This window comes from Oreochromis niloticus, linkage group LG16 (assembly GCF_001858045.2).
Source record: "Oreochromis niloticus isolate F11D_XX linkage group LG16, O_niloticus_UMD_NMBU, whole genome shotgun sequence".
In the NCBI taxonomy this organism is placed as follows: Eukaryota; Metazoa; Chordata; class Actinopteri; order Cichliformes; family Cichlidae; genus Oreochromis; species Oreochromis niloticus.
This window is the reverse complement of record NC_031987.2, coordinates 23,697,655-23,722,863: the sequence shown is the minus strand read 5'-3', so window position 1 is coordinate 23,722,863 and position 25,209 is coordinate 23,697,655. Positions and strand designations below refer to the sequence as shown.

Here is a 25,209-nt window from a genome sequence, read left to right as displayed (position 1 = left end):
TTTCTTTACTGAATGTTAAGTATGTAAATGTCCAGATCCTTTTTGTGGAGTCTGGCTGATAGCAGTGACCCGGCACTAATTATCAGTGACTAAGGATGAAAGCTGTTGTGACTAGTTAGGATCTGAATTTTCTCTTTATTACTGAGCAAACTATTTAGTGCCTGCTTAGTATTTAGTGTTTTATAAGTCCATGCCCTTCATTTTACAGTAATTCCCATCCTCTTCAGTGTAATGCATTGATGTCTGACAGGCTTGATTCAATATGCACTCTATTAGAAGACACTCACCTGGAAGACTTTATAGGAATAAGTAATAAGAACATTTTCAAAATAAAATGCATAAATAAGCAAATAAATTGCTTATTGTCAGGCTCTCTGAAGCATCAGGCACATACAAAAAAATATAAAATACACGCACACTGAGAGCAGGAGTATGAGACAGGAAAATATTTAATATAGTGTGGCTATTGTTCTATAGAAATAAAAACAGACTGAACAACACAGTCTGATTAACAGTCTAGTTTCAGTTTTTAGCCCATTCAGTCCAGGCAACCTTATAAATAATCTGCAAAAGTGCTGTGTCAACATTTTCTATTTGTATAAACATACAATTGTCGTCCGTTCATACAAGCGTTCACTGCTAATGTTTTACCAGCTCCCATCATCCACTGTGTCTGAGCATTGCAGCTATGGTGAAGGCTAGGGACACGTTTTTCTGATCTACGATAAAAACTTTGCCCCTTCACTTCCTGCCTGAATGACTGGAAAAGATAAAGAACAAAAAGCTTACAGTAAATGTTCATATTTATCTTGTATGTGGAAGACTTTCACTCCTTTTGCTTTTGTCATTTTAATACTATTTTTAACAACTGAATGAATCAAAGGTAAAATGGAAAATGGCCCAATAAAACAGATGAAACAAACAATAGCTATTAGAGAGGAGAAAAAATATTATTTTCTATATTTCTTTTTGATATGAGTGCCTATGTGTATCGGATACACTGGGTAGGCCATTTCACATTGTGACAGGGTATAAACTGGGATTTATTTGAGCATATTGCCTAATGTGCTTCAGTTACTACAGACCGGTCTTCATACATTCCAGTATAATCTGTCCAATTCCCAACTTACTGTGAATTCATCGCGATTTTGCCTGTTTTGCTCAACTTCATCCAGAATTGTCCCATTTCAGTTCTGCTTAGACAGTGTAAGCAAAGCTTTTATGAACCTCTCCATTCAGCCCAGCTTCCAGCGGTGAGGTCATTATCACCAACACGAGTACAACGTGTCATTAGTTTTTCACAAACACACGCACACGTTCACACGAGGCTTCTGTTAAACCTCAACGAGTGAGGCGTTTATTAGCGCGATGTTTCGCTGCGATGAAATTAGACTACACAGAAAACTTTTGCCGAAGTAGCGAGGAAAACGCTCCGTCCTTGCCCGTGTTTTATTTTCACTCCGGGCCCGGTTCAGTGGTTTCTGGGCAGAGGAAGCTGGCACTGTGGGGACATCTGGACACAAGAGGGGAGCGTCCATACAGGCAAACTACAGGGACAGCCGTGCCAGAGAAACAGGCCTCCAGATCTGACGCCAGTGTTATGTTAATTTGATTTGTTAATTCAGTGGCCCTGTTTGAGGGAAATCTGCCACCAACACCTGCCACCGCTTCCAAAGGCAAGGACGCAGATCCGCTGTGACACTGGCTTCATTAAATAAACAAACCAGGTCCCCCATAACAGCATTTGGTGGAAGGCACCATCAATTCTTATACATTTAGATCACAGGAATTAGAGATGACACTGAGAAGCTACATCCCACTGTTTCACAGATGCACGGGGTGAAGCGGCATGTGACTAAATGTATCTCTGTGTGCTGCGTCTATGACTTTCTCTGGCTTTTCCCCCTTTGTGTGTGCCATGTTGTTTGCGAACGAGAACGTGAAAGGGTTCGCCAAGTGTATTTTCATTCTGTCTCCCAGCCTCTCCGCCAGAAAAGATGGCGACTGATGTATTTTTCAGACATAGTTCCACAATCAAAGAGGCTCTTGTGGCCTTTCTGATGCGTCATGTAAATTTTATAAAGTGTGCAGCGGAGGAGAGTCAGAGAGCAACTGCAGCTCTGGAAAGCCTAATGTCTGTTTGCCTTTAACTCTGACGAGCTGTCTTTGCTCCTGTCTATCTTACTTCCCCTCCACTTACTCTCTCCTCTGTGGATCAAGGCCGGTCAAGGAGCATCTCACCACAGGGCCCGATGTCAGACAGAATGTGTGGACGTGTGTGGATGTCAAAGCTCAACTGGCTCTCAGAAATAGAGGGAGCGAGGTGAGGGGAGACATCAAGGCACAGAGCTTGCTACAAGCACACAACCTAATGTTGGATTTGCATAATGGAAGAATGTCATACTGCATGTGAAATATGTGTTTTAGCCCGTGTCACCATGTTTGCATGTTTCATCTCAGTAACGGTCTTGGACAGGAAATCCAGGCCCTCACATATTTTCCTCAGCTGCAGTTCTGGCAGGTCTTCGGCCTACTGTGTGCTTTTCTAATGATTCAATTGGCTGAATGAGCATATGCTCTCCACTGCATCATAAACCTCAATTAGATGTCTTGTAATGTGATTTGAGTGTGTGTGTGTGCTCGAGTGTGTACAGTTTAAGAGAGAGGCAAGAAAAGATGCTGTTTAGTCGTTTAACATGTGCTCATGTATATTTAAAAACAAAAAAAGTTGCCATCTGAAATAGAGTAAAATCTGGTTAAAATCATTATCCATGTATGTATATATGCGTGAAGTCTATCCTGCTACTGAGAAATGTTGATGTGGTTTGTCAGACTGCGATCGTTTGGGTTGCCAAGGTGCCATCGTATTTAATTTTGTACCATTCACGCCAAGTGGGAACTTCACGGGCTAAAAATAAAGCCAGTGCTAAAGTGCAAATAACTGACGCTCCCCTAATGACCACTCGAGGCTGGCACAGACTGTATATGAAAGGTGGAAAAAGCCATCATGATGTCACAATGTTGTGATTGCTTTGCAAAGTCCACTTGAAAAGCTTCAATGTTCTCATTGTCACTTTTCTGATTGAGAGACATTCATTGGCAAATGGTTTGCTTATCTCTAGTCAATAGTCGGTGTGGTTTATCTTCATTTCTGACTCTATTCAGGATTGTAAATTACAAACTGAGCTTCAAATTTTGTTTCCCATGACTTTGAGCTGGAGACAGAACCCTGAGGACTGCTCAGGAAAGCAGTCCTCAACTGAGGATTGCTTTTCTGTAGACTTCTATGGAGCTCATAGACAGTTTAATAGATTGCCGTAGATACTGAGATGTCACCCACTGGTTTCTGACTACCCATTTTAAAGGCTCGAGAGGAGTTTTTCCACTGTTGCCATCTTGGTTACAAAAGAAATGGATCTGAAGAGGAGAGGTGGGTCTGACTGTAAAACCACATACTCATTGGTTAATTATTTGTGATTGACAGCTCATTAGCCAATGAGCATATGGTTTCATACCACAGATATTCCACCATTGTAAAACATGGTATAAACAAGATTTATAAAACCATAAACTCAACAGGAAAGTGTTTGCAGATGTTAGGTCAAAAAGCCATTCTTCCATAGCTCTCTTCATAGGGCTGGAAGTCTTTTTCGCAACCACAGCTATCACCATCTGGTGGCCTTCATATGAAGGTTTATGGCACTTTCACATTGGTTTTCGTGATTCATCCCCTGCTGGCCATGAAAGGTAGAGTTTTGACACTTCTGCACTGCTTTCTCTTTTCAGACACCGAAGTTATGCCCATCTTTTATATACAGTATGTCCAGAAGAAGCTAATCAGATCCCAAGACTCCCAAATTTTTATTGTAGAAAAAAATCTTAATGTGGGCTGGCATTAAAAATAAAACTGTTTTGCTCCTTACAGCTGGTTTCCCCCTACTTAACAATTGGGAATGTTGCCTTTTTAAACTGTTTTAGGAGTGGAAGTTAGCCATGTGGCTGCATTGACTGATAGGTCCATGAGACGTGGACACAGGCTGCTGTAGTGCAGTGAGAGCTAGGTGCCACCTTGGCAGGTCTGAGTCACTGAGCTGGACCACTACACTGTGTTTGTGGTGTTGGTACCTTGGTGAAAGTTGCTACACATTTATTTGCTTAACAGACGGTCTGAGAAGTCTGTGCTTCAGTTTATTTATTTTTTGTTACCCCGCACTAATTAGCAGGTACCTGTGCAATGCTATCATACGTATGTATCACCTAGCTAGCAAACCATGCTAGCGCTAGCCTGGCACTCAGCATATGCACCACCGTTAGCTCAGCTGTGGTTTAAATAAGAAGAAAAATACATATTTTAGCGTAAATGAGGGATCATAACCTCTCAGCATATAAATGAGGCCATTGTGCAAAGCAGAAAGTATTGTTTGAACGTGGTCATGCTTGTGCCCAGAATCACAGTATCACAAGAGGGCGTAATCATCCATTTGTTTCTCCAGTCTTGAACAGTCTAAACAGGAACTTAAGCATGTTGGGAAACAAGGCTTTTTGCATGTGTGTGTGGTTAAAAATAGAGGTGAAATTTTTAGATGACCTAAACTTATTCTTCATACCAGTATCAGGTAACTTTCAGTTGAATTTTTTTGGGAAAATCCCCCCCAAAACTCCCTTCTGCCAGCAAATCTACCACAGCTGTGGTTGGCACTGTCAGCTTCAAGGAGGCTTTACCTTCCAGTTTACCCAGTTAAAGTGAAAGTCAACAGTTCATAGCTGCACCACCTCATGCTCTCAGCTGCCACGTCTCCCCGCCTGCCTGGGATGTTTACTGCTAAATATTGATAGACATCTGGAGCACCATTCATCCACCATCAAACTTCGGCGTTCCAGTGAAGTAGGCCCAGCCCTCTCCTCAGTGTGTCGCACACGTGCAGGCGCGCATACAGACAGACGCACATGTACATGAACGCACCTGGTGTTTGGCATCGGCGCAATGCAGGGCCTTGGCAAGAAAATCGAGCCCCTTGAAGATTGGCTGCTGTCTCAAAGGCACAGTGTTTTGGCAAATAACTTTTATTGTGATTGGATGAATATGCCTTTGCCTGACAGCTGTATTAATACAGAGTCTACAAAATATTCATAAGCACAGGTGGTTATAAGACCGTGTAGCTCCCTGCCTAACTAAACTCGGCCCGTGCTTCGCAAACATTGTTATGAGAGCAAGGCGATTGATTTTGGATACGGCTCTTGTTTCTTTGCTAGTCCTTACAAAACAAACCGGTGTTTCAGGCCTGTGCCATTGAAGTGGCATTGTTTGTGTTTGCTTTCTAGAGCGCTGGTAGGGGGAAAGACCTGATGTTGGAGGGAAAGGCAAATTTCAGGATAAACTGTCGAAATGCATCAGCGGGATTGACAGAGTTTGAGCAGCTCTGTTTTTGCCACAAGCCTCTTCACGTTAGAGAGAGATACTTGTACAGGGTCAGATTGGAAACATGTGTTGTGTGAGCACCATGGAGAGAATGATCCTCCATCTTATTAGTGGGGAACTCGCAGTACACTACACTGGGGTTTACTAGACACACAAAAGAAAGAGATACAGGAGGAAAAAAAACAAGGCTCTTTTGTCTTTTCTTAATTATTCATGCCCAGGAGGGATGCTCTCTCTCCTTTGTTTCTGTCAGCTGACACATGTACAGGTACGATGGTGCAGGCTGTGTGCATATTTGTGTTACTCTCTGTGTTTTTTGTAACTGTCGAGATGTGCCAGTTAAATGCATGAACATCTCTTTGTCTGTCTGTGTGTTTGTGCGCGTCTTACGTGCACATGGGCGACACGGAGCCGGTCCAGCCACATTGGAAGCAGCAGCTTTTCTCCACAGTCCAAATCAAAGTGAGGAAGGAAGCACAATGATGAGCCCAGCAGTTTGAGCTGATGGGCTCTTTAAATCCACCACAGACGACGGCAGCTCTGTGACGACCCTGCCCCACGCTCTAATCGCTTCAAATGAAGTCATGAAGGAAATGCAGCACAGCCAGCCTGAGCTCTCCTGTTCCGCAAGGTGCAGCAGCACTTGTTTGTGCAGAATGTCTGGCAATTAAAAATAATTGGGAAGCAGGTTTGCCCGCGAATCTTCCAAGAGTGCCAGTTATGATCTAATGAAGCTTCATTAGGCATGCTGAAAGCTGAGAGCGCCGTATGACAACGGCAATTAGCCAGGATCATAGGCAAAAAATAATCATTAAAAAATACCTCGGCCAAGATTAGCTTTTCACTTAATGACCAATTCATTAGCTAATTGATTTCTTATTAGTTACAGGCAGAGACGACTGTTTGGGGTACTGGTGCTGGTAATTAACAGCATTTACGCCATTAGTCAATTGCCTAATTTTCCAGGAAAACAACTTTAGAGGGGAGCATAGCTGGAGGCTTAGGGCCATTTGCTTTTTGCTCCTCTGCTGTGTTATCTCTTTAATATGGAGAGGGGAATTGTCTTTCAGCTCAGGGGTTGTTAACACGCACTAATACCTACTGATTACCCAGTCATATCATGTGACCAAGTGTTTGGTGTCTGAATCCATCTGAGATTGGATAGATAGATGAGAGGATCTGAGGTAGGGAGCGAGAAATCAGAGAGGGGATGTAATTAAAAGGAAAACGATCAGGAAATGCGCTACAAGTTTGTCACATTTTAGATTTTACTTGACACTTTTTAGCGTATCACATCTGCGCCGCTTGCACCTGCAGATTACAGGTATTCCAAATGAAATGAGGGGGGAATTAGATTAATTATTGCTCTCAACTGGTGAGGCTGCCGTGGTCTTCTGAGGGGTCTTCTTCCTTCCATCAGCCCCGAGTTAAACCAGATGAAGATGGATGGATGAGTAGTGACAGGTGCTCCCTGCCTACAGCAGCTCACCGAGCTTTCAACTGGCAGCTTATAATGACTGTCTGGAGAGGATATAAACCACTTTACTAACATATGGAACAATATTGAAAATAAAATCTAAAATGGAGCTGCATACCAATGTTTTCACAGATTAGCCAATTACTCCTGCTCTGCCGTCTTAGATTTCCCTGAGTCGGAGTGCATCATGTTGTGACCTTATCAACGGTTTGCAAAGTTGCGCTGTGCCCGTGATCCTCACAGTACCATGCATATGACATTTTGCCCGCTTCTGCTAAAAGGAAATTGCGCTTTTTTTTATTGCTGTCTGTCTCATTCCTCCTTGTCCACCTGCACCTGACTGCATTTAGTTTAGACAGCTTACCTTCCAGGGCTAAAAATTCCTTTTTCGTCATCAGCGGCACCACTTGTCTGTGTGTCCAGCAGATGCCCAAAATGTCAACGCTGAGGCTCGCCGGGATAAGTCAAAAATACTACATGCCAGTCTTAGCTGCTGCAACTGTCTATATGTCATCTAAAGATGTCAAACAATATTTGAGATGTACAAAAAAGCAGATTCCGGTTTGATTGTAGTCGCTGCGAGTTCTGGCCTCTGTCTCTTTGGAGCGGAGATGATGGATTTAAAAGGATGAGGATGATGGACACGTCTGATAGAAGCGAGGCAGTGATTTGGCCCATCAAAGCCTGCCTTCAGCCAACATACAGCCTGCGGCACATGCCGGATCAGTCTAACACTGAACACGCTTGTGCCCTTCTTCTAAACGGGCCATTTGGCATTGTGCAGCTAGTTTTAGTGTTCAACTGTAGGCGATTAACCGGGGATTTATCTCTTTATGTGTACATGTATGCGCCTGTCAGAAAGGAAGCTAAGAGTATATGTACGTGAAACTGAACAACCTCTGCTTACAGTCCTTATAAGCAGAGGGCACTCGTGCTTGATCACATGCTACCCTTTAGAGAGAAAAACAGGCTGCTTCCTCTTCATGTGTCACATCCTAATCTCTGGCATCTGTTCTTCATTCGTGCCTTCTCCCCCTGCTCTACCTCTCGGCTTTCCCGGGTAGACCTCTTCTCTGTGTTTTCCTCACCTTGTTTTCTTATCTCTAAATCTCCCCTCAAATCCACCAGCGACCCTTCTGTCTCTCCGCCGTCTCCTCTGTCTGTGTCAGGTCTTTGGCTCTGTTAATTAATTCTAATGAAGTCATCTATCAAGGACTCTTCTTTCCTCAGCACCACAACATAAATCACCCCGTGTAAAAGATGCTATCCCTCTTTCTCCTTCTCTTTTGCTCCCTGCACTACAAGCAGAAAAGAACTCTCTCTCTCTGCAGACCAGGCTTTAATTGTGTGATTGAGAAAGTGTAGCATCACTCCATTAAAGCCAGTCTGCCTCAAATGGCTGCTCTCCGGCTGACACCAGAGGGACCTCTTATAGCCTGCTGTGGTGAGACACGCACATACACACACAAAGCAAGCGACTTAAAACAGACACTTATTGTAAATGGGCCTCATTGGTCTCTGAAGACGTTGTTAACATGTCTGTGGGATGGTCCCCCTGCCAAGAGGGAACTTGATCCATCTCCACATTTACAAAATTAATTTTTATTACAAGCTGTGACTGACTAACACTGCCCAAATTGGGATTTATTTGCTCCCACCACACACAATAGTAATTTCAAATGGACAGCACTGAAAGAACTGACTGCTGCATTGGTAGTTGTTACATATTTTCTTTCTTTTTCTTCTTCTTTTCTACTGAACGAACAATAAAAATTACAACATTTTCTTCTTATCGTCTCAGGTCACCGTGCTGTGTCCCCTCCAAAGACGCTGATGCAAACCTGATGTAAGAAAATGCACACGGAAAGCCCAGACATGTCTAAATAATGTATAAATGATACATCTTGTTAGCCTTGACTCACAGGTTCAGTTGTGTTCTTGTGCACCAAATGATCAATGTCCTCCTATTATCCTCATGCACTCTTTCCAGTTCCATTCCCAATTCTCCCCGCCTCTCCCCGGGTCTTTCATGTTGCCCTCTGGGAGCAAAACAAAACATGGTTTTCTACTGCAAATAAGGAGCTAAAACACCATGTGATCAGTCATGAATTATTTGAACGCTATTGATTTGTATAAATTGTTGCATTTCCCCAGAGCCTTTGACCATAAGGATAACCGCATCTCTATAGGTACTGCATAGAGGAAAAATGGTCTTTTCATACCTATAAAGAAAGAAGTCAGTTTTAAGAAGCTGGCAGTAATTAAAGAGTAGATTCAAGAGTAAACAAGCTTGTAAGCGAGCAAGAAATATGTGTTTGATTTTCAAGCATTGTCAGTGGATTACTGTGTTTTCCCTGCAAATCTGTGCTGTATTTAAGGGTATAATATCAATTTCATGCCTTTTTTTTCCCTTCCCCACTAAACTAGAGGCCTCAGTGCCCTGTGGGTAGATAGCTGTTAGAGAATACACAAGGAAAAATAACAATCCGAAAAGGAGAACCAACATATTCCCAAAACATCCCACTTGAGTATGAGCTAATCTTTAGCACATTGTGGTATTTTCATGTTGAATATTTTTTTTGTTTTTCTATTTTTTATTTTTTTTTTGCCCCGAAAGCCTCATTTAGATGGCAGACAAGGCTTTTGAACACAGAACAGCCTGTAGTCTCTGTGGACTGCTGCAGCACTGCAAAAGGACCTAAATGAAGGCACCAGACAATGTAACAACCGTGAGATCCCGGCACTCGCAGACAGGCCAGAGAAGTCTAATAAACACACACACAATCACTGTCATTAACACGACTGTGAGTTCAAATCTTCTTTGTCCTCACAGGACACGTTTAAATTTCTCGTATCGGGGAAGAATCCGATTTTCTGTTTCTGTGCAGGATCGCATCTATACAGCAGCTCTGCGTTGTTGAATCAGATTGAAGTAAACCACCTTATTGAATTTTTTTTTCTTTTTTTGCTGTTACTCTGTCCCTGTAGAACCAGATGATGATATTTGGGGTTAAGTGCATTTCTACAAAAAAAGGCTTTATGTTCATGGAAATTATATTAGAAGTCAGAGGTGTGGTAGTTGCTTTTTAAGTTAAAAATTTTAAAAGTCACTGTATCGTCTTGGGACAGTCACAGCTGTCACATATCGTGGCTTTACTGGAGCGGTGTGCGAAGAAAAGAGGATGGACGCATGTTAACACACAGCGTTTATCGCACAAATATACAAGTATGCAACAAAATAATATAAGTCCTTTTGTTCAGTTTAGGCAGTTGAAATATTTCATAAATGACTCTTCTCATGAGTGAAAACATTTTTGGCAAACTTGCAGGACATGAGATTTGCATTTAGGCTCTACTCCCCCTTCACACACGAGGGATTAGTTTGGCAGAGGCAGCAGGTTGAAGCAGTGCTGTGGCATTTTGCTGGAGGTGAGACTTGTGTCCAGGCAGACACTGCTCTGACCCTCTCAGTATTCCCTACTCCTCCTCTGTCAAATGTGAGTATTGACAGCCCAGAGGGATTAGACTCCTCACACATGCTTCACAGAGCTCCAAAGCGGTTCACTTCTAATATTTAAACGATGACCAGATGTGTAAATTTGAACTGTGATCAATGGGGGCAACACAATCCTATTTTGCTCATTGCTTTGCATTGCTACAGTATTTCCCCACTTTATCACCCTCTCTTCCACCCCCTTTCTCTTCCTCTCTGTCTCTCTGTCTCTGCTCTGCACCAGCCAGCACAGACTCATTTAAGTCTGCTGATGTCTTGATAATGTTCCAAAGCCTTCACATGCAGGTAGAGAAGGAATTCCTCAGCTCCCTGATCAGGACATTATTAGATTTATAGACAGTGTTACTTTATAATAGCAACACTGACGTGTATATAAATGTCATTAAAATGAAAATAGTAATAAAATGTGATCATATTAATGTTATGGGATAAATAGCTAATGATCAAATATAAATGTAAATGTATATACAAAGTGGCATTAATAAGATAAAATAAAATAAAACGTTTTTCTTATACATGTATGCTTTAGAAAAAAGAAATGCAAAAAAGTACAAATTTTAAATTAATTAAATAAAATAAATAATTAAATCACTGCATAATGATAATAATAATAATAATAATAATAATAATAATAATAATAATGATGATGATAATGATAATAATAAAATGTTTTATCTTATACTCTGCCACATAGTAGCTTAGTAGCTGTTATTTGTCTCGGCTAAAATAACGATTCCTGAACCGATAATAATTAAGTTATTGGATAGTTAAAAAAATAAAATACGTGTTTTCCTCCGTGAAGCAGGAAAGGAGGGGGTGTTTGAATCGTGGGGAATGAACGGCAAGTGTAGCTATGATTGAGGCCCCTTTAAGAGGTTTTTTTTGGCCACTAAACTGTAGCGACACCAGCGTTGGTGCGTAAAGAGCATCCCTCCTGGATTTCTTCTGATATTCCTCCAGGCTGCTGCTGATTGGCCGACACATGGCTCATGTCTGTCAGATTACATGCAGAAACATTTCTGTGCAATAAATATTTAGAGAAAGTGGAGCTGAGAAATGTGCCTTTGCTTCGGTTATTGTTTATTCAGCAGAAACAATGAAGTGGCATAAAAACGTGGTAAAACATTAAGCAGATACACGAGTACACGCTGCTATAAGTTGTCTTATTTTAATTGGGCGCCGTGCTCGTCATTCATATTAAACAGGCACTGCCTATAGGCCCTCTGGCAATGTGTTTTCCTTTATTATTCTGGGAAAATGTTTTGGTTTTTTTTTTTTGTCTCACTGAGAGAATGTTGCATAGGTTTTGGTGTGAATACACCATTCAACAATACTTTTTAAAAATCATCTCTGGTAGCAAAATACTATATTTCTAAAGACTGGTTTATTATGTCTCACTTTTTTTTTAGTTTTTGCATGTACATAAAATCTCAAATCCAACATAAATATACTTTAAAGGACAAAATAAAGAAATAAAAATAAAAAGTGTATTTTAAAAAACCCTCAGACGAAGCGCAGGAGTCGTGCGTAAAAGTTCAATATCGCCTTTAATTCCGTTTTATAAAACCCCATTGGTGTTTTATTTCGTTACAGACACGTGCGCCTTTTGTAAACCCCGCTTTATTGTGGGATGATATCGAGGCACACGACTGGGAGCGCAGATTTGCGTCTTAAAGAGGATTTAGGTCTATTAACAACAAAAGGCGCAGTTCATGGAACAAGGGAGAGACCGCGACTTGTGCGTCAGCCGCAGTGATGTGAAGCGGGCTCACTGATAAATGGAGAGACATCAAACCGAGTCATTAGAGGGCTGAGATATGAGACTTTCACAGTGGCGGGCCGCTCAGGGCGGCAGACCCAGGGGATCGCACTCTTCTCTCGGCCTTTTTGTGTTTGTGTGCTGGACTGATGAACGACTTAGATAACGTTAAGCCATTATGGGCTCACTTATTCCCATGAAAAAGAGGGCACATTTTTTCACTGCTGATATCTATTGATTTCTATTCCGTATCTGTAAACGGAAACCGCAAAGGATTCCAACTGAATACTCAAAAGAGACCCGAATTTAGAGTACCAAAATATTAATTACACCATTATCCGATAATTATGCATCTGTTGCTGTTAGATGCTGGCTACTTTCCGCTGTTTTGCTGTATGCATTTATATGATATGCTCTTATCTGCAGAAGGCAGTTGAAAATAACTTCAGAACTCCAATCAAATAAATTTTGGCTGCACTTGTTTTTTGAGGAAAATAAATGTTTGGAGGAGGGGGTCACTTATTTTTTTCAGACATTACTTAGGCATTATTAATATCTATTGTAATTCCCACTGGGTCAGCGTTAGTACCCGTTCATTGTGATGCAAGTCCACATATTTTCAGTTCACTCGCAACTTTATAATGCTGATCGTTGCCTCCGTGCACGCCTTTTGCTCTCAGGAATCTTGTGTGCTAATTCCAGTTCAGACAAGTCCAGAAAACCTATAAACCAGAAACTGTAGGTGGCTCATGCGCACATAAAGGTTCAAACACATTTGTCAACAAATGACAAAGAAAATCAAAGCGAAATTCCACAAACCCCGCATTTCTATCTCCTAATCGCGTTAATTAAATTTTCGCCGAATTAATTAGACACAACAGCCATATACAGCCTCCTCACAGGAGTGAGCCACCATAGGCATTTTAATGACCCTGTAATTCAATTAACCGCCTCCATCAGTTCCATCATTGATTTGTGGAAGAAGAAGAAGAAGAAGAAGGAAAAAAAAGCTGCTGAAAGTTGAATTCTGCAAAGTCGAGCCGGCCTGTAATTGCTCGAGACACAGAGATCCGAGGGAAGAAGGGGTGGGGGCGCTGGGCTGAGGTGGCCGTGTATAAATAGTGTGCTCTCAAATACACAGTCACAACAGCAGGAGTGATCTCACCTCCTCTCCACCCCTTCTATCTATCGCTGCTGCCAGCCTCCTAAAAGAGCGTATCCGTGAGCTGTACACTGGTATATAGAGACGGTATATGCTGAGAATTCACGGTGGATTTCCCTGAGCAGGAGCACTACTGAGCGACAGAGCTGACCATGGAAGAACTTACGGCATTCGTGTCGAAATCGTTCGATCAGAAAACCAAGGAGAGCAGCAAAGAGAGTATCACGTACAGGGAAGTTTTGGAGAGCGGCTTGACAAGGGCGAGGGAGCTGGGCAGCCCGGAGACAAACCTGCAGGACATTACGGAGAGCAACCACTGCCCGGTGCATCTGTTCAAGGACCACGTCGAGCTGGAGAAGGAGAAACTGAAGGACTTTAATGTTACGAGGGCGACAGAGGGTAAGGTTTTCACTTTAATTGTGAGAAATGCTCCCGCGTGATGTCGGGGAAAATGTCTCAAGTTCGGCTGTCTGGTGTGTCCGGAGCGATGCATTTTTCTTTTTGTTTTTTTTAAATTATTATAATTTTACAAAATCCACGTGCATAAAAAAAGAGTTGAATTTACGTAACCGCGTTTAGTCAATGTAGTTCCCCAAAGTTAACGCATTAATCTGTTATTGCAATGATAATTTTACAAAGCAGGAGGCGGGCCCTTCGCCTGACCATCGCTTTAACTGTTTAATGATAGTTTGCAAACGAAGGGAAAGAAAAAAATACAGCAAGATTTGCTCTGTAGAATATAATCGTATTAAATGTCTAATGTTTAATAATGATTTTAGCCTTATTTGGACTATATGTCACCATTTTATGCCGGTATTAAACTATCCGGCAACAACCTACTTTTAGTCAGCACTGCATTGTATTTTCTTTTGCCTTTATTAGTAAATTATGTATTCTTGTGCATTCTAGCAGGCGTTGTGTAAAAGCTTAAATATAATGTAATTATGATGCAGTGTATAAACCCATAGCCTGTAGGACTGCCGATTGCCATGCTCCCTTAGACTGCACACGCTATAGTAGCACTAAATCCTTTTATTGTTTCAGTTGCAAAATCGTGTGTAAGCTGAAAACATAAATAGATCTACCTTTTAAAAAGTACTTTATTCATTTCCAATCTGTGAAGTAGCATACAGCAGGAGCACAGGCCTCCTTTCACTCAGCAGTCACACAATGTGCAGTGGGCAGAAAACTATGATTTAGTGGACTCGTTTCTATATTTATCCTGTAAAAGAGTTTTTAAAAAAGGAGTCAGCACTATGGCGCAATAATCAGCCCTGTAATTTACATTAAATCTGTCTTTTTTAACATAAACTGATCGGATTTTATTTAAAAGTTAAAAAGACTTTCATTTGAGAGAGAAAACAACAGTTTGGCGTCAGCAAAGTACAAACAGTAAAATGAGGCAGAAAAGGCCATTAATTGCAGCAGTTGTCAACTCTGTTGCTAAAATTAACACTGATAACACTTAATAGCTGCTTATATAGGCTGTTCTATTTTTATTAGGCTATAGTGTACTGTCAGCCACGCGGCGTAATGGTGTGATTAAATAAAAAAAATGTGTTGGCTGATGATTTTTATGGATATCCTAAAATAACCAAGGTCTGTTTTATGGAGGTGAGTAATTAGGCCTAAATCTTCTCCGTTTAGCCGGGGCTTATTTCTCTGCTCTTTAAATCGCTTATACCCTTATTAGGCTTCCATATTGACTGATTTACTTCCATTACGGCACTGACATTACACGCTGACTTATGGAGGCTGGAAATGCAGCCACAGGCCTCTCTATTGAAGAACTAAGCTGTGTAATGTGTGTGTGTTCGTGTGTGTGTTGCTGTCAAAGTGCCAGGCCTAAGGCCCCCTGTCAGGGCCCAGTGTTGACTATATGGGGGGAACCCTTAATGCGCACTTGTGATATGTGTGTTTTGAGCTTGGAATGTGTGCATGTGTGAATTTTAAACGCATCTTCTCCTTTTTGAAAAAAATAATAATAATTGTTTTCTTTCCCCACCACCCGTGGGCCGTTTAACAGGGATATATGAGTGTAAGGAGAAAAAGGAGGACGTGAAGTCCGAGGATGAAGATGCACAGGGCAAACTGAAGCAGCGGAGGAGTCGCACTAACTTCACCCTGGAGCAGCTCAACGAGCTGGAGCGGCTCTTCGACGAGACGCATTACCCGGACGCCTTCATGAGAGAGGAGCTGAGCCAGAGGCTGGGACTGTCCGAGGCCAGAGTGCAGGTGAGGATTTCCCACATAGGTTACTCACTTTCTTCACTCTCGTGTCTGTGATGCAGAGTGGAAATCGTGCAGTTGCTGCTGCTGTGTGAGGAGCGGCCAAGAAGCTTTGCTGTCTGTCTGTCTGACGGCTGTAGTGTGAAAATATTTCTGGTGTTGTTAAGCAACACTTGTAAGCTCGCGTGTGTGTGTGGGTGATTTGTTAAGTGGCATCACTGCTTTGTGGGAAATATGTTAGTGATCTAGCCAGCCCTTAATTTGTTCTATAAGGAAACCCCACTGTAATTAACCGAAAATATAAGAAAATATATTTTTAGCTTTTAAGGAGGAAAACCAGACCACGTGGATCCATCGTGAAATAATTTTGCTATAAAAATCGCATATTGCTATAAAAACGTGAAAAATATATTATAAAACTGTGCAGTCATTTCGCACCCTTTTTATTCATTTCTGTTTTTTTTAAATAAACCTTTTCTGTTGTTTGCTCTCCCACTGAGGACGTTTTTTAAAATCCTTTGAAATGACTCGAAATACGAAAGACTGCGTGTGAGCCACGTGTTTAAATCATAAGAAGAAGAAAAAACCGAGCTTTTAAAAAAATCTGGTTTCTTTTGGTACATAAACAGGTCGCCGCGTGTGTCCTGAAACATACAAGTAAATAAATAAATAAAAAACAGAAGAATAAAAAGCTAGGAGCTCATTAGTTTAGTGGCAGGTTGACCTTAGAAACTTGACAGATAAATGATCCAGCTTGTTAGTGAAAAAGCTCCACGTCTGAAATATTGCTGTAATATTCCTATGGGGAGGTTTGTAAAGCCCCGTCTAGCTTTCTCTGTGGTGTCCTAATATTCCTACAGGGAGACGGTTTCACTGCGACATTTATACATGTTAGAAACATGACTGCACAATTGCCGCAGATTTGACTATTTAAAAAATTATATTTATTTAGGAAAATATCAAATGTAGAGGGTTCATCATGCCCTTTTAACAAGTATGACAAATAAGTATTTTTTAAAAGTGTGTGTTTAATGAAAGATTCACGTACAGTAGCAGTAAATCAGTTATAAACCGTCCGGGATGGATAGCCTCAGAGTCAGCTGAACTTGCAGCGGTAGGCCTGTGGAGCCTACTGCCTCCGATCCGAGCATCCTTGCGGGTAGAAAAAAAGAAGAAGAAAGAAATCCAGCCAGTGATTAAAATGAATGAAGAGCCTGAATGGCTGCTTCAGGGGACGCGCTCTTATGTCAACTCGTATCGCTCCTCATTTTCTTTGTAATATCTGCCATTGGCTTGATGTAGTGTCCCCATAAAAACAGATTAGAAATAATTCAATTCTGGGCCAACTCTGCTGCTGTTCAGCTATATCTAATCGGATGAATAAGCCGCATCATAGAGCTTTATAAGCCACCGACTACCTTTTTTTTCCTGAGCGGACTTAGTTGACAGCAGTACACTGCGATTATCGCTAATAAAGTGCGTGCATTAAAATTATTTATGGTGGAAATATGACTGATAAAGACCGAGTCTGTGTGTGTGTGTGTGTGTTTTATGTTATCAAATAGACACTCGGAACCCACCGATGCTCTCTTTTGGGGGAAAAAAAGATGAAGGAAAAATAAATAAAGCATTTTCAGGCTCTCTTTTGGGGGGGTGCGCACTGGCACATGTTTTCTCCAGATTTAGTGAGAGCGAATTGCAGCAGGGCTGTTACAGGCTGTGAACCTGCGCTCCGAGCAGCTGTCAATGAATCTAATTGAAAGTTATGAGAGCTTGGTGAGGAGCAGGCAGTAATTCGGTTAGGACTAATATCTTTGGGTTTCTGGCGCGCTGCTAAATTAAATGTCATTATTCACTGTCTCTAATAAAAAATCAAAAAGGAAATGAGATTAGGGTATTTGTGAAGCGCATCATTGAGTGGCCCTTAATGAAGAAATAACTGTCTGAACCAGTGTAGTTCACTTTGCTTAACATACTGGCACGTAATTGGAATTGATCTCGGGCCCGTCTAATATTAGCCTTGATTTATCTGAGGGATTACTGTGCGTCTATGCAAAATCACCTGGGATTTTCATAAACACCTTTCCTACCATCATTTACCGCTGTAGAGCTAATAACTCACGGCGTAAACAATCGCAAACAATAACGACAATGTGCAGTGTTTAGCTTCAGGCCTACACCACGATAATAATAATAATAATAATAATAATGATAATAATAATAATAATAATAATAATAATGTAATCTACGTGGACAGGATTTATAGACATTGATAACGTATTGACAGGAAAATCTCACTGCTGTGTTTTTTATTGTAAAAAATATATTTGGATGATATTTTATGAAGCAGAGAGCAATACATTTGTTTTCCTTGTAATTTTCGCCTCGTTGTTATCTCCTGCTCTCTCGCCTCGGTCCCTAATGGACGCTTTATCGACTTCCCCTGTTATTGCAGTCCCATCGACACGATGTTGCACGTCGCTCCCCCGCAGCTTAAAAACGGCGTCACGGCACCCCGAGTCGTCATCATCATCATCAGTCGGCGCCCTTTGTGGTCCTCCACCGGTCGCTAATTTTCGCATCTGTAAACGATAATCATCGCGGGGGTCGAAGGGGAGGGGAGATAATGTTATTCAACGAGGCAAATTAAGTTGATGGTGATTAACAATAGGCCCGCAGCCTGCAGCTTCAAAGGCAGTCAGCAAATTGGAAGATGGTTAATGACATTTATTTATTTATTTGAAGGATCATAGTATCCTTGTAAAATTGCTACACTTTTTTTTTTACAACCCTACTATAACTTTGTTAAAGTTACACTGACTTTAAGTGGCTGTAGCTTAGGAGATAGAGCAGGTCATCGGAAGATTGGTGGTTTGATCCCCGTCTGCCAAATATCCTTGGGCAAGATACTGCCCCCATGTTACTCTGTGTGCATGTTAGACAGACAGAGCAAAGAAAAAAGTGCTTGTATGAATGAAGCGAGTTGTGTAAAACGCTTTGAGTAGAAAAGCGCTATATAAGAACCAGGCCATTTAACTCAGTTTTAAAAGTGTTATTTTTAATCTTTAAATTTGTTTAGTCTCATTTACAGTCTTTTTTTCCTCTTTGAAAATTATTACAATTTGTATTTATTTGTACACACACATGACTTAGGTTTTATTTGCTTGCGTCTGTTGGATTTCCCCTGTTTTTATTTGCCTGGTTACAAAAAAATAAATAAATTTGTCCATTTTAGACAATCTAATTTAACTATTTAAATATGACAACAAATAGGATAGAAACTGTTTGCATCTATTCTAATCAGTTCTTTTCTGTTTCAATTGCAGGTTTGGTTTCAGAACAGGAGAGCAAAATGTCGAAAACAAGAAAACCAGATGCACAAAGGTGAATGCAATTTGCTGCCTTTATTTTTGCCTCTTAATATTATTATTACTGAATTTATTACTGATTACATTTTGACACAGTTTCACCATTTTTATGACTGCATGTGAAAAAAAAAGTTGTGACCTCCTCATCTCACATAACAACAACTGTCTGGCTGTCTGACAGACATCTTTCCCTTCTCTCCAGGTGTTATTCTGGGCAGCGGCAGTCCCCTTGACGCATGCAGAGTAGCACCCTATGTCAATATGGGCGCCCTCCGGATGCCCTTCCAACAGGTAGGCCATGTTTTCATATTTGTGGTAATTGACAAAGCTTGAAAAATCTAAAAATAATCCAGAAACCAAAATAAGCTTAAATGTAAAAAAGGAAAATAAATAATCCAGTGGTGACAAGTGATGCGTCGTGTCTAAAAAAACCCGTCAAATAAATGTAAAAGTTGAGACTGGACTGTTTTGCGCTTGGATATGCGGTGGAATTGGTGTCAGAGTGGGCCTTCTATATTTGTGCTTCCACATGCATGTTTATAAGCCATGTGCAGCTATTAGACTGAAGTGATGAAAGAGTGCATACGTGGAGGGGGGAGTGAAAGGGGGGGTGTCCAGGCCTCAGTGCACCTTTCACCTTCTGGCTGTGGGGAGAAGGTTGGACCGTACAGGGAGAGGAAAGGTGGGCAGACATTTGATCTGCTGCTGTCTGCTTCTACGTCCCGGTTGCTGTGTTGTCTGCTTGACCCTCGCGGAAAGCAACGGCCTAATTAAGCCAACAGTGCGGCGGGCGTGAGCACATAAAAGAGATGATGAAAGCGGGGAATGAAGTGGGCTCTGATGGATATTGGCGTTGAGCTGCACTGGCAGGGGTGGAGGCTTGAGGCCTGCATACTGAGAGAGAGGCACGTTGCACGAGGTTGAAACAGGCACTAGGCATGCATAGACTCAGATATTACAACGCTGCATATGCATGGGAAACGAGGAGATGGCTAGCGGCTGGTGGATGGGTAAGGTCATGACCTCTTGTCAACAAAAAAGTAAAGACTTGTGTCTTTTAAAGCAATGCAAAGATTGTGTGTGTGCTGGGCTGAAAGCACACAATCACTCTGAACCTGCGTCACCTGTTTGGTTTTTTTTCAGAGATAGATCAATTTCTGCCATAACCCACAAAATCAAGTTTCATAACTCTGATTTGTTTTTCCAGTGGTCCTTCTGCGTTGTGTAACCAATCGCCTTCGCACTATACAATTGGAAATTATCAGTCACGGCTCCAGTTTGTTCCCCGATTCTTTCGGCGAATGCGATACGTGGAAAAATTTGTTGTTTTGCAGAAGGTTTTGTTTGGATGCCACTGCAGCGCTTAGCAACCACAAACTCGCGGGTACAAATTAATTTTCCCTTTCGTTTAACAACTTCGATTTAAATCTCCTTTTTTGCATTTTTATACTAAAATACAACTAAAAATAATATTTAGTCACGTTAAAACTTTGACTTTCTATCGTGCTATTTTGGTTGGAGAAGAAAGCTCGAAATACTTTAGTTTTCCCACTTCTTCCTGTGGTGTTTGAAACACATGAGACATGGCAACAGGCTCAGCTGTCTCCCTCTGAAGTAAGCGGATGCTTAATTTTCACCTACTTCTTATAAAATAATTGCCAAGAATGTGAAAACTGATATCCTATGCTCCTTATGGTTTCTTTTTCTTTTTTTCCTCCCCTTGACTCAGGAATATGTCTGGATAAATATTTATAACTCCAAATATGTGAATATCTTTTCAGTGCAAAATAGTTTATTTATGCAATTGAATACATAATCAGGATAACAAGACTGCGTATTTCCAAGGGTATAACGGAGTCCTCAGTCTGAATTAAACAAATCTGTTCTGGGTCCTAGAAAGACTTTGATTCTAGACGATTAAATTGGATGTGGTGTCTGAGAGCAATGTATGATTCATTAACTTTTAGAATAGCTGACATGAAGAAAGGGCTAAAGCGCAGAGTGCAGCCCTTAACTATTTTCATAGAAAACACACTGTAAGCAACAGCTTTGAGGGGGTAACAATTGAGGGGGAATTTAATAGTGTCAGACTGTGAAACCTAAATCCTCTCTGCACACACACGCACACACGCACACACACACGCACACACACACACACACACACACACACACACTTGTCCTGAGGGGCTCATGCTGACTTTACGTTTTCACTGTTCTGCAGGTCCAAGCACAGCTCCAGTTGGAAGGGGTCACCCACTCTGCCCACTCCCACCCCCACCTGCACCCTCACCTGGCCGCACACGCGCCCTACCTGATGTTCCCGCCCCCTCCTTTCGGACTACCAATCGCATCTCTGGCCGACTCGGCCTCGGCGGCGGCGGCAGTGGCAGCAGCCGCCAAAAGCAACAGCAAGAACTCGAGCATCGCCGACCTGCGACTCAAGGCAAGAAAACACACCGAGGCTCTGGGACTCTGACCCCACCGGGCTGCCCCTCCGCTCGCCTGATGCCCATAATCGCCTCTCACACAAGACTGAGCCTGTGAAAGGGCCGTGACACTCACAGCTAAAACTAAAATAAACAAAAACACTGAGTGAGAATGAAAGAGAGGAACACATAACAGAGAGGGGGAGAGAGAGAGTGGGTGTGAGAGAGAAAGGGGGAGAACAGTGGAGGAAGAAAATAAAAAAAAAGAAAAGGAGGAGGGGAGCGAGAAAATTGTCACAAAACCAGCTGCCAAAACAAACCACTTGTAGAGAACGGTAATTAAATACCAATGAAATCACCTTTTACTTTTCGCCCAACAGGCAGGACTTCTGCGGGGCCAGTGGCTCAGTCCACTCCAGGCACAGATCACATCCCAAGGACCGTACAAACACATGTGGATGTCTGTCTGAGGGCCAGGCCCGGGGCCCGTCAGACCAGAAGATGTTAGAACAAAGCAAACTGGCAGGCAGCAGCAGGGCCAAAAGCAGAGCCTCGCTGACGCTGGCTGCCGCCATGTTGACAATGCAAAGGGTTGAGCTTGTGGGGGGGAAAACAGACCCAAACATCACCTCACCGAGGCATTGGAACGGCTCTCACCTTCACCCCCCTCCCCAATCCCCCCTCCCTCCCCTCGTGCCCCGCTCCTCACTAGAGAAAAGAAAGAAGAAAACATTTAAAGAACAAAAAAAAAGGCCATATTTGTCTCCAACCACTGTGTTCCCTGCTGCTGCCAAGTGCATGAGCTCTAATGGAGGACCGTTACTGGGACTGGTTTCCATCCGCACCTGACATTAACACTCGACAGCTGTTTTAAACACTGCCATCCAACATGCCCCCCCGACACCTTCAAAGTCAAAGGCCTCCATTAGAGTCTGATACCCTTCTTCTGATGGACTTATGCTCTAACAAAAGCAACAAATCCGTTTTTTTCCTCCCTCTTTTTGTTGTTGTTAGTCGCAGAGTGGAGAGACGTTGCTCTGTGTTGTCGGGCATGTGTTGGCGAGACTTTTGGTTTGCATTTCTCTCTCAAAGTGTGCTCTATCTATCTCGCTCTCGCTCTGTCTCTATTATTTTCTTTCCTTTCTGTTTGTTGTGTTGTATTTTTGGGTAAAGAAGTGAAGATCGCCTTTGCACTTCAGGTCTCGCACGTGGGTGTTTACAAATGGCACTACAAGCAGATACTACTTTATTAATTAAAGGGGGGAGCTGGGTTTGATATCGTCACGCGATCAGCAAAAAGAACAATTATCTTAGATAAAGGGTATAAATGGGATTTTCTTTTTTCCTCCTTTCTTCTTTTGTAATTCTGAAAAAATATGAAGAAAGCATCAGTCAAACTGAAATGCAATGGTGTGCAGTTTAAGTGCAATACTGTAAATAGCAAAAAAAGAAAAAAAGAAGTAAAAACAGCTAGCAGTTAGTCCTCAATGATAAAGAGACCCAATGACTTTATTTTATTTTTATTTTTTTCATGCACTGTTGGAGTGCTCAGTTTATTTGCCAAACCCACCAGTTTTTCTACGGCAGTGTATATTTTGTTTAGTTTGAGAAAACCCCCTTAAAGACCAGGTGCCATATCCCTACATAACCTATGTATTCAGACAATTTTCTATACATCAGGCACAGCTTTTATGAGGAAAGACATGAGCACATTTTTGGATTCAGCAGAAATTAAGGTACATGAAAAGAAGCCCTCTTAACTACTCCACCAACGGTCGAAGAAATCCCTTTTGCTTTTTGCATTTTTAGGAAAAAGTGTTTTATCAGCAAATCAGCACCCTAACCCAAACCGAGCAGTTGTTTATGATACGATTAGTTTAATTTTGCATGTTGTATGTGATTTTTTTTGTCTTTTTCATCCTTAATTTCCAAATAAATTCAACGTGTATTTTACAAATTGTTCCAGAAAAAACATTGGGATGAAATTCCGTTTATTTTGACAACCTTTTAAACACTGCTGTCAGACCTGCGCTAAATATGTGGATCCACTTCAGGTCCACGTGACCTCGAACAGTCTCCAAACAACATGTTCTGTCTTACCAGACCTCCATTTAGAAATGTTTATTAATGTCTCCATTTTAAATTAAGCATATGGGTGTTTTATTTATTATTTTGTCTGAAAGTTTATGAAAGATTAAATAGTTGAACTACAAGTGTACATTTTTACATGGCTTTGCATTTATTTTTGTATGTTTTTATTAAGTGTTTCATTTTGAATTGGGGGGTGGCGTGGGGGGTGTGGCTGTAGTAAGTTGTTTGCCTAAAAAAAAAAAAAAAAAAAAAAAAAAAAAAAATGTAGCGTGTCCGAGTTTACAAACATTTCAGGGACGGTTGAATTTAACAATCCATGGAATTTGTTGTACCCATTAAAATGATTACCATTTCATATGCAAGCATGCCTAAACATGGATCATCGTACAGTTTGTTTTTTTCCCCTTTTGAGTCACAAAATATGAATGTACATCTTGTACAAGTAAACTATCAATAAAGTTATAAATATTTGTACACGACTTTTAAAAAATACTGTTCAAACTTGTTAAACTGCACGAAAAACCCGCGGTTTTGTACATGAGCTAATCCTCCTGGGGAGTGTAAGTGTAATTTTTCTTATACGCTCGACAAACGAACAGCACTGCAGTCTTTGGAAATTACTTGGATACACAGTGGTAACCACGTTTCCAAGATAATAACAGCAGCCCACGACTAATCCCCTCTCCCAGTGTTCGGGGTATTTGCGTCACGCTCTCTTCGTGCCTCACATCATGTTGCGGCTGATCCTCAACAACAGTCTCAATCTGCGGATCAATATCAATATCGGTCTACAGTTGACATTCACGCAGACTCCGTGTTAGCCGGTCCAGCTCTTCCCATCCGATCTGTGCCACACACCAGCGGAGAAAATTGAGCTGCTATAAAATCCAGATGCAGCCCTTTTTTTTTTCTGGAGCCTCTTGCGCGGCACATCTCTCTCGCAGTGTTTGTCAAAATGACACGGATAAGATTGGTATGGAAAGTGGGGGGCAGAACAGTCGTCAAATAGAAGCAAGATGGCTGTAACTGGAGTGGGAAGCCTGGGAAAATAGCAGGCGAGCAAAGAGATGCAAGGGTTACTGTACATCTGACAAGTGATGTCCTCTGACCCGTGTGCTCAGAGAAGATGTTTTGTTCGTGTTTTGAGCACATCACTTGAGAAGATCGAGAGTTTCTACACGTTTGTCAGCATTTCAAGTCAGTCCCTCCACTTGTCTTACCCACACATACTAAATTTTGCACTTTAAAATGGTCAGCGGCTTGTTTTTTCTCAGTGTATTAGCCTCCTCTGGGAGCCTAATTCCAGATGTGTGTATACAAAGTAATTACACCATGTGCTATAGTGGCTTATTGTTTGAACCCCATACAGGAATTATCCCAAATGGCGTCCTGTTGAGTGCGGTACCCCCTAGAAGGTCGCCGCACGTTTAATTTGTACCTCTTTGCTCATACATCAAGATTGAGTGATATGGTCGCAGACTGATGGCTCCATATTTACCCAGTGACCCCTCTGGCTGAGGCCAGGTCTGGAAATAACAGCATCCTTTTATGTGTACTAATAATTAGCAAGGCACACACAGCCATCCATCAACCACCAATGAGCCATGGCTGCTTTGTCAACATGTTCAAGCACATAAAGCTATTTATGTTGGCCACAAGTAACAAATACACAATAATATATTAATAGAGGAGAGTGGGTATGTGTGTGTACCTGAGAAAGCGCGTGTGTGTGGGAGGGGGGTATTTAGTGGGCTCCTGTGCTTG

General features: G+C 41.7%; 1 protein-coding gene and 1 long non-coding RNA gene across 2 annotated transcripts; both read left to right on the top strand.

The window, feature by feature from the left end:
* Positions 1-3,584: 3,584 nt before the first annotated feature.
* LOC102080892 (uncharacterized) lies at positions 3,585-10,782 on the top strand. Its single transcript, XR_001224986.3, has 4 exons — positions 3,585-3,747; positions 8,205-8,340; positions 8,698-8,742; positions 9,514-10,782. It is a non-coding gene; the product is annotated as an uncharacterized LOC102080892 (long non-coding RNA).
* Positions 10,783-13,252: 2,470 nt separating this feature from the next.
* shox (shox homeobox) lies at positions 13,253-25,007 on the top strand. The gene is given in 7 exon segments (XM_005475433.4): positions 13,253-13,730; positions 15,358-15,566; positions 18,887-18,944; positions 19,131-19,219; positions 21,150-21,227; positions 21,230-21,371; positions 21,735-25,007. Coding segments are annotated over 7 exon segments (951 nt in total). The 5' UTR covers positions 13,253-13,483; the 3' UTR covers positions 21,863-25,007.
* The last annotated feature ends 202 nt before the right edge of the window (positions 25,008-25,209 follow it).